At 45.5% G+C, this 13470-nt stretch overlaps 1 protein-coding gene across 16 annotated transcripts in view; it reads right to left on the reverse strand.

Annotated features, from left to right (window-relative positions):
- FAM193B (family with sequence similarity 193 member B) overlaps positions 1-12395 on the reverse strand; it is a 30839-nt gene extending 18444 nt beyond the window's left edge. For 3 of the 16 annotated variants that reach the window (XM_086410967.1, XM_086410972.1, XM_086410966.1), the window contains exons 1-2: positions 10990-11962; positions 6130-6190 (exon numbers count right to left, since the gene is read on the reverse strand). Coding sequence is in view for 6 of the 16 variants with exons in the window: in XM_086410962.1 (XP_086267088.1) it covers positions 12078-12287 (210 nt within the window). In the remaining 10 variants the exon portion in view is untranslated. Of the gene's footprint in view, positions 1-6129; positions 6191-10989; positions 11963-12077 lie in introns of those variants that run through there. The other 13 variants (XM_086410965.1, XM_086410963.1, XM_086410964.1 and 10 more) reach the window with 11 other exon arrangements.
- Positions 12396-13470: the final 1075 nt, after the last annotated feature.

A 13470-nucleotide genomic window follows, 5' to 3' on the forward strand; every position in this document is an offset into this window, starting at 1 on the left:
GTCTCTTGGGTCTCCTGCATCTCCTGCACTGACTGGCAGGGAGATTCTTTACCACTAGCGCCACCAGTAGCACACTGAAACATGTGGGGAATTACAAGGACCTTGGGAACAAATATCAGAGAGAAAGAAAAAGAAATCTTACATATGGAACTCGTGTGAGATGCTGCCTAAAGTCTGTGCCAAGGGGACAGTCCAGTGAGCAAGTCAGCTGCTTAGTGGCAGCTACAAAAGAAAACTGCATTCTAGAACCCATTTGTGGTGAGTATCTCATGGTAAGGGTGGAAGGCTGATAGAGAAGTTAAGGTAAAGGAGGCCTTTCTGAGACATGCACCCAGGAAACTTTCCATAGCTACAAGATGCCATAGTATTAATAACTCCAGGAGGAGGAGGTGAGCAAAGTGACTGTATTTTTTAGGCAAACACCAGGATGTGCAATTTTACTACAATGGAGCTTCATTTTCCAGTGTTAGGTTTGAGTTATTACAGAAGATGAAAATCTTGGGTGAGTAAAATAATTCTTGAAATTTTTAATGTGGCCTGTAAAGTACAGTATATATGGTTTTATAGGAACAACCAAGAACGCAAATGTACAATGTAAATGACAATGTGTAGCGTTATTTGCTGTTTTCTTTTAAAAGTGAAACAATTCTTATAAGGTAAATATGTGACCTGTGTGACTGTACTTGATCCTAAAGTACTTGTGGGAGGTGCTGGAGTATAGAAGAAACAATACTGGCTTTGGAATTAATCTTGGGCCTCCACCACTTACCAACTGTATAATGTTGGGCAAGTTCTACTTATTCTGTGCCTCCCCATCTATAAAATGGGATTAAGTTCTGACTTGTAGAGTTGGCTGTGAGCACTGTGATAAAGCACCTAGTCCACTGTCAGGCATATATGCTACTCAACATATGGCACTAATTATGAACATGATGGGAGCAATAGGAAAAAATATTTAAAATCAGGACTAGGGTTGAAAACATAGACTGTCCAGTCACTGTATTTTATGAGAATGCAAGAGTCTCTCATATGTAATGAACTGAAGGTGACATTCAGGCATCTTAACCTCTGTCCTCACTCCACTATGTAATTCCTTAAGTTCCCCAAATACTCCTTGTGCTCTCCTATGTCACATCTTTGCTAAAGGGGATCCTCTGCCTAAACCCCTCTTTCTCCCCACATTTACCAATAGGTAGATGAGCAGGGCTTAAATAAAGCCCAGCCTAGATCTAATCTCACCCAAGCTTTCCTAGAGATTCCCTCTTACAATTCACCTCTCTTTCCCATTTCCATACCCCCACAGCACACTGGGCCTTGGTGACAAGATTTGTGCCTTCTACTACACTTATTTACCTGTATCTTCTGTCCCTTCTACTAGGTTGTGCTCCTAGAGGGCAACTACCAGGTCTGATTCTTGTCTGGATCCCTCATGGTACACCACAGGGCATAGGCTCAGTTGGGCATGTGGTGGCTAAGTCAGATTTGTTAAGTATCCCCATGGCAATACAGCTGGCAGGCAGTTTGGTGAGACACTGCTTGAAATTGTTGTTTCCCATAGTAAAAGGCCGTCTTCCCACCCTGGACCTCCAACCAAATGGTTCCAGTCGCAAGTGTGGAAGAGGGGAAGATTGTTGGAAGACTGTATTCCTCAAGGATTACAAGACTGCTTATTCATGGAAATAATGTGACTTTCCCTAGAGCTGAAATGGTACACATGATAAATAAGATTAGCCATCAAAGGAAGTCAATTTACAGGGCAGGCTGTCTTTCTAGTTAAAGGAAGAAACACAAGGCCTGGGAAGCTAATTAAGTACAAACTGAAGCAGGGATGATACCATCTATGTTGCATAAGGTTGCCCAGAGGATTAAGTGACATTAGAGATGCAAAGCACTTAGCTCAGAGGATCTATACAGGAGATGCTCAATCTACTATCTAGGCTCCTGGGCTGGTCTTTTTTTTTTGGTCTGTTCTTAGTAAGTCTACACTGGAAACTAGCTTATCTACTGTCCTGAGTTTGGTATATTAGATTCTTTCTTTCTAGGCCCAGGAAGTTTTAGGGGGCCACCCTCAAAGTTGTCTTAACTCTAAGCCTTGGTGCCTACCTCTGGGTAAAATTCCCAATGGAGCCTGTGGACTGTTCTCTCTCATATTTTCATCTCTATTTTAATTGCCAGAGGGTACTGAGAATCCCAAGCCCTGGAGATATTATATACAGTTAATACTGTCAAATTTTTGCTTTGGCAGAAAAACTCTTGGTTTATAGTTTCTTTGACTGCAATCTCCTGCTACTTTCCAAATTCTTGGAAATCGTGACCTTGTATGCCCTGTAGTCAATTCAGGCTTTCAACTAGCTGCTCTCAAGCTGTACTTTTTAGCAGCTAGCACAATTTTACAGTAATCTCACATGAAGAACATGATCAATACATGTTTATCGAATGAATGAAAATTCCAACCATGTTTCTTCATCAGAAAGGCTGTTGGAACTGATTCTTCAACCCAGAGACCCTGGGCAACAACTAATTATTCCTTCTTATCTCAGGTTAAATTCATAGCCTCTCCAGATTCCAGTCTAGCCTTAGGTAAAAGATGGAGGAGCGAAAGGAAAGGTTGTAGAAGTTCTCTAAATTTGGGATCTGCTAAAAAAGCTCCAAGATAATTCTGCTTCGTTCTGTGGGCAAATGTCAAATCTCTGGACGTGGGGAGTTACTCACACAAGGTATCTGTGCTATAGGCATATCCCCAGAGCTCTCAAGGAGCCAGGACCCTAGACGGTGGCCACTCCCAGCCCAGGGGGCTGGCATGCACACCCAGTAAAACTAGTACCTGTGCCCTCATCTGACCAGGCCCGAGACTTTTCTGTTTTTGTCTGAGAAGTATTATGCTAGGACTTTCTAGTTTTTCCTGGGGAAAAAAGAGATAAAGTCAAAGGAAGGGAAAGCCAATTTTTCAGGGAGCATTTTTACTTCAAAGAATGACTGACAAACTATGGTTATTCAAACTTGGGTATTGGTAGACATTTTCTCAGAAAATGAACAAAACAAGCCTATCATCTCCAAGGAAAACTATTTTGTTTCTGTGGTCAATGATAAAAATTCAAGTTTTAGGTGAAAATTAGAATTTTGAAAAAGCTGCATCCACAACCATGAGCTTGACAGCTTCCTAATACTTAAGAATTTACGATGAAATTGATGGTGATATTAACAAATGTTATTTTTTGATACTATAAAATGAAACAGGAAAATATCTGCAAGATCTATATAACTCAGTGAACCTATTTTTCCAAATGATCAAAGCATGATACCACCGAGTCATGCACTGGTATAAAGTCCACCCAAAGGGTTAGATGAACCAACAGATTTTAACATAAATGAGTATAAAGACTTTATTGATATGTTCTCAGATTCCATATTGCGAAGAATACCAACAATCATCTGAAAAGGCTATCAAAATACCTTTCTCTTTTCCAACTATGTACCTGTGTGAAGTTAAATTTTTTTAAAAACATAATTCCATCAAAATAATGTACTGCCAACAGACTGAATACAGAAGCACATGTGTGTGCACGTACTCAGCTGTGTCTGACACTGTGCGATCCCATGGACTGTAGCCCACCAGGCTTTTCTAGCCATGGAATTTTCCAGGCAAGAAATACTGGAGTGGGTTGCTGTTTCCTTCTCCAGGGGATCTTCCTGATCAGGGACTGAACCCACGTCCCTTGTGTCTCCTGCATTAGCAAGTGGATTCTTTACTACAGGCACCACCTGGGAAGCCCCAGAAGCATGTAAAAGAATCTAAACTTTTCCTATTAAGATAGACATAAATTTGCAAAAGTGAAAACAAGACCATTTTTCTCACTTTTTGGGAAAATTGTTATCTCTAATTTAAAAATCGTTATTTACGTTAATATGATAGATCTAATACTGTTATTCTGAAACGAGTGACCAAATATTTTTAAACTTTCTCAACTTTAATACTTAATTTGGTAAATTTCAATAGTTTAACCAACAAAAGCTCTTCTGTGTCCTCAAAAATTTTTAGAAATGTAGAAGGTTCCCAAGACCAAACCCTTTGAGAAGAGCTGATGTAAAATATCTAACAGCACCTGTCAGCCAGTGGGTGTGCTATAAGCAACAGTGACTATTAACAACCATATAGCAGTTCATGGTATATCTGAAGAGCTGTTTGGGGTCATGAGAAAATTTTGCACGACAGCCTTTCTGGCCACAGTTTGGGAATTACATGTCACTAGGCCAGATGGCTATCAAGGACCGCTCTTGAAGCTGGATCTAATTTCCAAAACCAAACCTGCTCTCATTTCTTTTATGGGTTCCTTTTATTCCCAAGAGTTAGTATATGTTTATAGAGGATTCCCCCAAGACACAGTGCTGTATCTACCCAGGAGCCCTGTGACAGTTTCTAAATTCTATTCAGAAATGGCCCAACTCCAAAAGCCTCCTTGTCACCGAGGCAGGCAGACAACAACAGTTAAAATTCCCTTCCAAAAGCAGAGAAAGTGATTAGTTCCCCAGCCTAGAAAAACTTAGCGCAGTCATTACCACTCACTCTTCCATTCACCCACTCATTCCCTCATTCAACAAACATCCTCAGATCCTCTACCTGGTGCCAACCATTGTGCTAGGTGCTAGGAAACAAGAGTTCCTGCCTTAAGAACACATGCGTAAAACCAGGCAGGTTCATGCACAGGGTTGTCAATGCTCCCAAACTCCCAGGATGCCTCATATTCATTTTGGATAATCAGGCAGGAACACATATTAAAATAATATACAATTATAATCAGTAAACAAAATAATAAATATAAATTAAAAACAACCAATTAGGACATGGGGATTCTCTCCTTAAGGTTAAGCTTATATTGTGCCTTCTCCCATATCTATCCATTGAAGATATTGGATATTCAATCTTCTATCTATTGAAGATTTCTTTCCTTTACCTCCTCTTTCCTACCTTGGTCTCTTGTCATCTCTAGGCTCCTTTTTGGTGGAGCTTGCTACTCTCACTATGATACCTTTTGGCCCGTGGCATTCATAACGTGGCCCCAGCTGATCTCTCCATATTCCATTTCCATGCTTAACACCCTGAGCCATAGGTTCTATTTGTACTATTCCTCAGATACACCGTGCCCTATCAAACCTCAGCTTTGCTCCTCAGGAAATTCCTGCTCATCCTCTAAGATCTTGGTCAAAGGTTGATGAAGCTTTTGCTGGACCAGGCTAAGCAGAATTCTTTTAGTACAGCGTCTATCGCATTGTGCCATAGACACATATCCTCTGCCCACTCCCAAACCCCTGTAGAATGGGAGCTCTTTGGGGGCAGGGAGTGGACCCTGGCCATTTAAATGAGTCCAGGAACTAGGCTTGGCTTGGACCTGGCACATAGCAGGCATTCACTGAATAAATACATGATGTTTAAGCCATCTGGCTTATGTCTCAGCTGCTCTACACAAAGGACAGGAACTAAAACATAGCCCAACTAGCCCAACATACTATGCTGAAAAGGCATGGCTGCGTCACTCCAGGTCACTAATGGGAAGGCATCAGGGCTAAGAATCTCAGACCATTCTAATGCTGGCCATCAGAGGTATAGTTAATTCTTAGGGAGCCAATACAACTACACCTCCATGCCCTGAGCTTTCACCCAAACTCCCACTCAGGCTGTTGGCTCAGGTCCTTCCAGGAGACAGGACAGTAGTTTCACAACATAAAGTCAGTTTGTGGAGAATTCTCTCCGGCTGTACAGGCTGAGTCAAGGATAGAGCAGTGAGTCTCTCTGACCCCAGTGGCCCTCTACCTGCAAAGGCTAGTTCACCTGTTGAACCTGTTTCCTGGGTGCAATCAGTCATGGGAAGGCCTAAGCTCCTGCTTATTTACCTGGAATCTCAGGCAAACCTTATTACCGACTACTCTGTAATGGCAACAGAGTTCTCATGGATGAAGAGAATGACCTTTGAAGACAGACTGTTGAGTTCAAATCCAAGTTTTGCCATTTTCAGTATGATCTTGGATTATTACTGAATTTCTTTGAGCCTCAATTTCCTCATTTATGAAATGAGAATAAAACCATACTTCACAGAGTCGTGAGGACAGAAGGAAATAAATTATGTAAAGTACCTGGCCTGGGCCTGGCACACAGTAGGTGCTCAATACCCGTTAGTTTCTTTCCTCTTCTGTCCTGGAAGAAATGACAGGGAAACTTACTAAGTGAGACTTGCCCAATCCAAAGTTATTACTTGAAGCACAGGACAGAAGACTAGACAGATGACCTTCAAGGTCTCTTTAACCCCCCCAGTCCATGTTCTCTGGCTACAACTTCGTAATAAGAACCTTCAATATTTCTAGGCCCTTCTTTCTGCCTTAATTTCTCTATATCTATTCACTTCAGAATGGCGGGGGAAACCACAAAGGGAGCTGGATAGCTAAGAGTCTTGGGGAGGGAATAAAGGAGAGGTGGCCTATAGGACAGCACCATGTTCATCCATCTTGCACTTGGAAGGATGAGGGTGGGAACATGGGCACAGAACTGAAAGGTGCAAACACAGGGTCCTTCCGAGGACACAAGCATTCTTCTCCTCAGTTCTTTTCTGCTCTGCATATTCCACCACGAAGAACCAAGAACCACTCCTTTCCACAATATTCATTCCCTTTCCCCAATTCATCAAATGTATCTTCACTCACACTGTCCTCTTTGCCTCTTCCTATTGAGGCTCAGTTTGGGTATTATATTCCCTTAAGTCTACAGGCAAAATAAACTGTGCTTTGCTCTGTGTTAGGGGATGCCCTAACACTTTTTTTACATGTCTCCTAAACAGAGGTTATCACGTGTACTCCGATTGTCAAAATCTGTCTTCTCCATAGCACTGTGAGCTTTTCAAGGGCAGGGCCTGTATCCCATGAGTCACTGCATCCCAATTGTTCAGCAGAGATGGCAGCACATGTTTTGATACACAAAGAAAGATTAGCAGTTGGAGAATATGGACAAATGGCAAACTGGAAAAAGTTTGCTTTTTCTTTAAAAACTAAGGCTGCTTCTTCTTCTGCTTAGGGAAAAGCTCTTTCTCCAGGAAGCTCCATTCTTTAAAGAATACTCTAGGCCTCCATAGAGATCCCCATGGCATGCTCAGTTAAACAGTTCCCAGACCCAGCCACATATCAGAAATCATCTGAGGCAATTTAAGAACAGGTTCCTGGGCTCCAGACCCAGAGACTCTAGGTCTGGGATAGGGTCTAGCAAAGCACAGGGGATCTGATCATTAGTTAGGTTGGGGTGAGAGAGAGGTAGAATCAAGCAATCACAGTTGCTTCTTCTACTGAAAATTACTTCCTCCCACGCTCTCATTCACTTTACCACATCTTTTGTTGACTCCTCATAGCCTATAGATTAAAGCCCAAACCTACTAAACTCTCCAGTCAGACTTCTCGCCACTCTCCATGAGTTGGGCAGTTCTGGACTCTGGGTCTTTGTCTACACTGCTTGCTTTGCCTAGACGCTTTGTCTCACCTTCTCTGGAGGACCTTCTACTTGACCTCGAAGCCTCAGCTCCAAGAAGCCTTTCTAGGCTATCACATCTGTGCATCCTCAAAACAAAGCACTATACTAATCATAGCTACTACATGTGTTCAGTGCTTGACATGCAGTGCCTGCTGAACCCTAGTTTGAGTCCAGTATCACTGTCATTTTATACACAGAAAACCAAACAAAAGGCTGAAAACACTTCTAAAGGTGTGTACCAGGATCTAGAATTTGACTCAACTTAGAGGAAGTGATGCTCCTCTAGCTTAACTGTAATTATTACATATATGTTCTTTAGACCAGGAGCCCCTGTGGGGAGAGACCATGTCTGATTCACTTCTATATTACCAGCTAGCCCAGGACCCAGCACAGACCAGGAGTCTATTAGTGTTGGTAGAATAAGTGAACAGCAGGTTAGGTGAGAGGAAGGCTGGGCATAGTGCGTGTGTAACGGGCCTGAATGAATGAGTGAATGCCAGCCTGGCCTAGCAGTGCAGGCACTAAGAATAAGGTGCCAGAAACCTAACGTTTCTTTTAACAGCCACTCATTGAACACATAAGAACCATGTGCAATAAATACTCCAGAAATGAATTAAAAACATAGCCCAAGCTCACAAAATTCTAGGCTTAGTAAGTGAAGGTATTAGGATATTAATTGTACATCTAACATATATTAAACTTAATAGTTCTGGGAAATTTTAAGGAAATTTAAAATTTTAGGAAGTATGTTTTAATCTTCAAAGGTCTTTTGGCATTTCTACATAGTGAAGCTCTATTGGTTTACAAAGGACCAGAGGTGACAGGGATCTCTACTCAGCATTATTTCCTCCTACCTGCATTTAAAATGGCTAGGTGGGCAGTAGAGGGATTATCTCGTTCATCTGTGTGCTCTGAATAAAGGCCTTGGCACAGAGGTTGTTAATACCTGCTGAGTGGATTCAATATAATGAGATGATTTTAATAAAGATACTGTCATCTGCTCCTGTCCCATGAGGGAGTAGGTTTAACTCTGAGCAGTGGTGGAGCCAGGTCTCTAGAGTTCCTCTAAACTAGGCTGGGCAAAGTCCCACGGGAAGCTGCAGAGGAGAGACAGGAAGGACAGGATGCGCTCAACCCCCACCAACGCCAGTTTATAGTCCAGCGAGTCTCCTGGGGGTTTACTGAGTGAGTGTGCACCTGGACTGCAAGCTGAGTGGCCCAAGAGAACTAGAAACAGCCAGCGGAGCCGGCAGGTGAGAACACACAGGCTTTGGATGGCCAAATGGCTCCTGCCACATGCCATATCCAATTCTAGCTCTGGCATGAGGAGCACTAGATGCTATGCAGGCTGCTCCACATTCTCTTGTGAAGCTGCGTAAGCCTTAAAGACGGGAAGAAACATGCCTGGAGTAACAAAGCCAGGAGACTGAGCAGGAAGCTCACCCCAAGTCTGTAAGATTCAATACTATGTCTCTCTGCCTCCTTCAACTGCTTTGTAATTCGTCCCCCACTCCCGCCACCTTCACCAAGAAGGCTATAACTATTTTAGTCTTCTCGTGGGGAAAACAAACAAACGAGGATTTGGGTTTTTAGTGAATGCATCAATGTTGTTTAGGGGCCTAAACAATTAGAAGAAAGGGCTTTTGGGATTCCAATTAAGTTCAAGGTCTTGCATTTAAATATGAAAATAAGCAAAGGAGATTGGATGGAACCAGAGAGGCCTATGAGCCTTAACTCAGAGAAAGCAATGCTCTTCTAGCCTTACCATGACTACTATATACATGTTCTCTCGACCAAATGAGCCCCTTGTGAGGAGGGTCCACAGTTGATTCACTTCTGTATACCAGCTAGCCCAGGGCCTGGCACAGATCAGGTGTCCTTCATATGATGAAGAGGGCAGACACTTCCCGGAGACTGCAGATGACTAACTTCTGGAAACGTGGGCCTAGCAGTACCAGATTTTTAGCAGCAGATGGCACAAATCCAGTTTTGTGGGAAATTGATTTTTAAAAATACTGGCTCAAATGAAAACAAAAAAAGAAACAAAACATGTGACTTGGGGCATTAAACCCTGTGTGTAGACTGAAAGTGATCCCATTCTCCAGCTTTGGCTTCAGTGTGGCATTCGACACTGACTTTCACCTTACTCACCCACTCTAAGTGCTTGAGACAGGGGGCTAAGTGGTGGTGGGAGCCAGAGGTCCTCGCCAAAGGTACGCCTGTGGGCAGAGCAAGCACTGACCCCAATTCTTTCAGCAGGAGCTTTTCACCAAGGCACAAAGCTCTGCTTCTGGCACCCAGAACCCCCTTCCCCAGCAAAAACAGGGCTCAGTCAGAAGTTTGTTCGTTTGTTTCACCTATTTCAGCTAGAGTTAAAAAAATAGTCTTGCTAAATACCCCACAGTACATAAGAAGGTACTTTATGGGGTGGTGGTAGGTGTACCTATAGTAGGAGTTATTTGAGTAAATGTTTAGTTTCTCTGAGTCTCTGTTTCTTTGTCTGAAAAATGGGATTAATAGTATTTATATCTTCATTCACTAGAATTTATCAATCACCAGGCTTAGTGGTACAATAGTGACTGACTTGGTTCCTACACTTTAAAGAGTTTACAAAGCAAAAGCAGACTAATAATTATATCAATGGTTAACTCATCACATTCCCGCTAAATGCTGAGGAGAACACAGGGGTGCCAAGAAGGTATTTAAAATGCCTAGCGTGAATAAATGAATTAACTGAAAGGTTAAGCAGTGGAACAGGTAGGAATCTATCATGTTAAAACTGTGACCTAAATAAAAACCAAATGGTTATGCCATCAACCAAACTTTCTGGCCATGAATACTATAGGCTGGTTAAGTGGCAGGGGACCCTGAATGGTAAACAAGAGAAGACAACAGCTCCCTGACCCTCCCTTCCCCTACCTTCCTCTTCTGGAGAACAGCACTCCCAGGGGCCCAGAGAAGGCTAGAGGGGGAAACAGCTTCAGGGTGGGAAGTTAAACTAGGCAAGGGTGGGGTCCAACTTGAGTTCTCAACTTGAGGAGTCCTTTGGAAACAGTCTCAGCCCAGGGTAGGGGATGGGGATGAAGTGGGGGCTTCTCACACTCAGTAAGTGGTGACATCTTCATTAATTAAAAATCTTACTATGATCTGAGACACAAAGGAGACAGTATAAAAACTGGGTTACAGTAATTTCAGGTTCTCAACGGATTCATTCTCTCTCATTCACCTAATTATTCCTACTCTGTGTCAGCAAGGCCCAGGGCTACGTGTGGAGGGCTGGGGACAGACAGCATGATTTGTGCCCCTGCGGAGTTCACAGTTCAGTGGGGGGAACAGACACATCAACAGACTATGTCATTGTAGAATGGGGAGTGCTATCAGAGAAGAGCACGGGGGCTTTGGGACAGAGGGGCACCTCACACAGCTGGGGAGGTCAGGAAAGGTTTTCTGGGAATGGTACCCCAAACAGCGTCCCCACTCACATGCACAATTCCAGAGATTCTACTAGAAGGCTGTCAAGAGCCATGCCTTCTGGCTGCACCAGCCTCCCAGAGTCCCCTGCTGCCCGATGCAGTGTCTGCAGAGCCAAACGCATCTTCCGCCACGCCTCATCCTCATCCGGCGCTGCATCCGACCCTCCAAGACTCCTGCAGGAGCCTGCCTTCCTCGGCAGACTCATCCAAAAAACCAACTCAAAACTCTTTTGTCAGAGCAAGCTTAGGGCGAGCCACCCAGCCCCAGGTGCCACAACCCTCCCAGAGCAACTGTGGCTCATGCCACCCCAGCTTCGCAGTGAACACTGGCAGGGTACCTCCTATTATCTCCTTTGCTCAAAAGAAAGTGACCTTCTTCCAGGTGGCAAGCTGGAAGCCTTGGAGAGTCCTCCTACTGCTCACTTTCAGCAGGACTCGCCAAACCCAGGGATCTGAGGGTTTGGGTGGGCTGCCTCGTGGGTCAGGGGTATAGTGGGGAGAAAGAGCAGGCTTTGCTGGGTTTCCAACTCAGCACAGAAGCCCCACCAAATAAGTCTTCTAGGCAGCCTGGCTGTCTGCTTCAACTGCTCAGCTGGGCAAGGCGGGGCGGGGTTGGGGGGGACGCCCTGGAGACAGATGCTGGGGGCACAGCTGCTGAGAGAGCAGCGAGGGGAAGGGGTGGAGCTGCTCCCGAGGGGGTGGAGAGGAACAGGCTGCAGCCTTCCAGGGCCCACAGCCCCGACGTGGCCTGTGGGTGGGTGGGGAGCAGGTGGGCCCAGGGAAGGTGAAGGGCACAGAGCTAAGCTGTGGCCTTAAAACTGGAGAGCCGTCCTAGTGGGTGTGCGGCCAGAATGTATCCCGGAGGCGGCGGGAGAGGGCAGAGAGGCTGGTCTCACTCAGAACCGGACGGGCCGTGCCTCGGCTTTGGACCAAAGGGTCCAGGCTCACTCCCGCCTTGGGGGAGAAAGCCTCAGCTCTGGCCCTCAGGGTTAAGGTTCTGGTCCCAGCCGGGAATGGTCCATCCCCAAGCCCGTCCCAGCCCCACTCCGGGGAGGTGAAAGAACCCGAGCAGGCAGACTGGCTTCGCTCGCTCCTACCTGGGGACCAGGCGCCAGCTTGGGCTCGTCCTCCTCCCTGGGGTCGTCGCGGTAGGGCTCCGCCGGCGCCTCCGGGGGCCCTGCACCCGCTCCCGCTTCCAGGCTCGGCGGCGGTGGGGGCTCCGGCGCCTGGGGCTTCTGCGGCCCCGTGGCCCGCGCCCGCTCGCGCCGGCCCGCGCCGCCGCTCGGCCTGCTCCGCCTCCGAGTCATGCTGCTTCTCGCGCCGCTCCCTTGCTCCACTCTCGCCGCCGCCGCCGCTCCCCACACAGGACAACAGCCAATATGGCGGCGCCCGGCTCCCCCTCCACCGCTGCCAGCAGGTCAGAGGGCACACGGAGTCCGCGCCGCCGCACTAGCCCCCGAGGCCGCCTGCGCCATTTTGCATAAGGTCACTACCCGGAGTTCTGCGGGAGAGTAAATCTGGTGAGGAAACGCCCTCCTCATTTCGGGATTCCGCGGATGAGACCTGCGCCAGGAGCGGGTGTGCGCTGTAGTAACCGTGCTGCACGGCCCTGTGCGCTTCAAAACTGGCTGTTAAATGGATGAGTGAATGTTAGTAATATTAGTAATTTCTGTAGTGCTCCGCTACTTTCACAGCCGTGACTCGACTTCTCGTACCTACACGACCTGGCAGGTGCGATAGCTCCTATTTTGCAGCGGTGAAAGCGGGGGCTACAAAAGGTGAAACGGTTGCTCAGCATCAGCCAGCCAGAACTCATGGGCTTGTGGACAGCCTGAGCTGAATGGGACGAAGGGATTGTTTAGATCCTTATTTTCAGTGTATGGTCCACGGGGAGTCCAGCGTTTGGTGCTTAGGACAGGGAGACTCAGCTCTTCAGTCTAGTGGGAAGAGTGGACACTGAAATACACAATTACAACAAGTGTGATAAAGATGAGATGACTGGGGCACATACTAGGTCAGTGTTTCCAAAAAAGTATATGTGTGTGTGAGAGGGTTCTGAGTGATACACAACGGAACATTAAAAAAGTGTAATGATTATGTATTTAATTGTTTAAAATGGGATGTTTAGTCTTTTTTGAATATGTGACATGCGCATAGAACAAATTTTTAAAAAACAGTTTTGAGTGCAACTTGTCTCATGCAAGGGTCAGTGGTATCCTGAAACCTTATGGTTGGTTATATGTAGAGTTGCTGTTGCTCCATCAAGGGCACAGTTTTGACATTGGCCGGACTTAAGGAGTAAGGGCTAAATGGAAGGCCCTGGAGCTCTCCCTAACTACCGAATGAAAAAATAATACTTCATCTCGTTATAGGGATACCGTCAAAGATTTGAAAGATTCAGGGTGATTCCCATTATATCAACATTAACTCTTCAGTATGGCCAGAACAGAAGATAGATGGCGTTTTCTCTCCATTTATTTATTTTCGTTG

Source organism: Bos grunniens, chromosome 7 (assembly GCF_055505025.1).
Source record: "Bos grunniens cultivar Pamir isolate PY7600 chromosome 7, Bosgru_T2T1.0, whole genome shotgun sequence".
Lineage (NCBI taxonomy): Eukaryota > Metazoa > Chordata > Mammalia > Artiodactyla > Bovidae > Bos > Bos grunniens.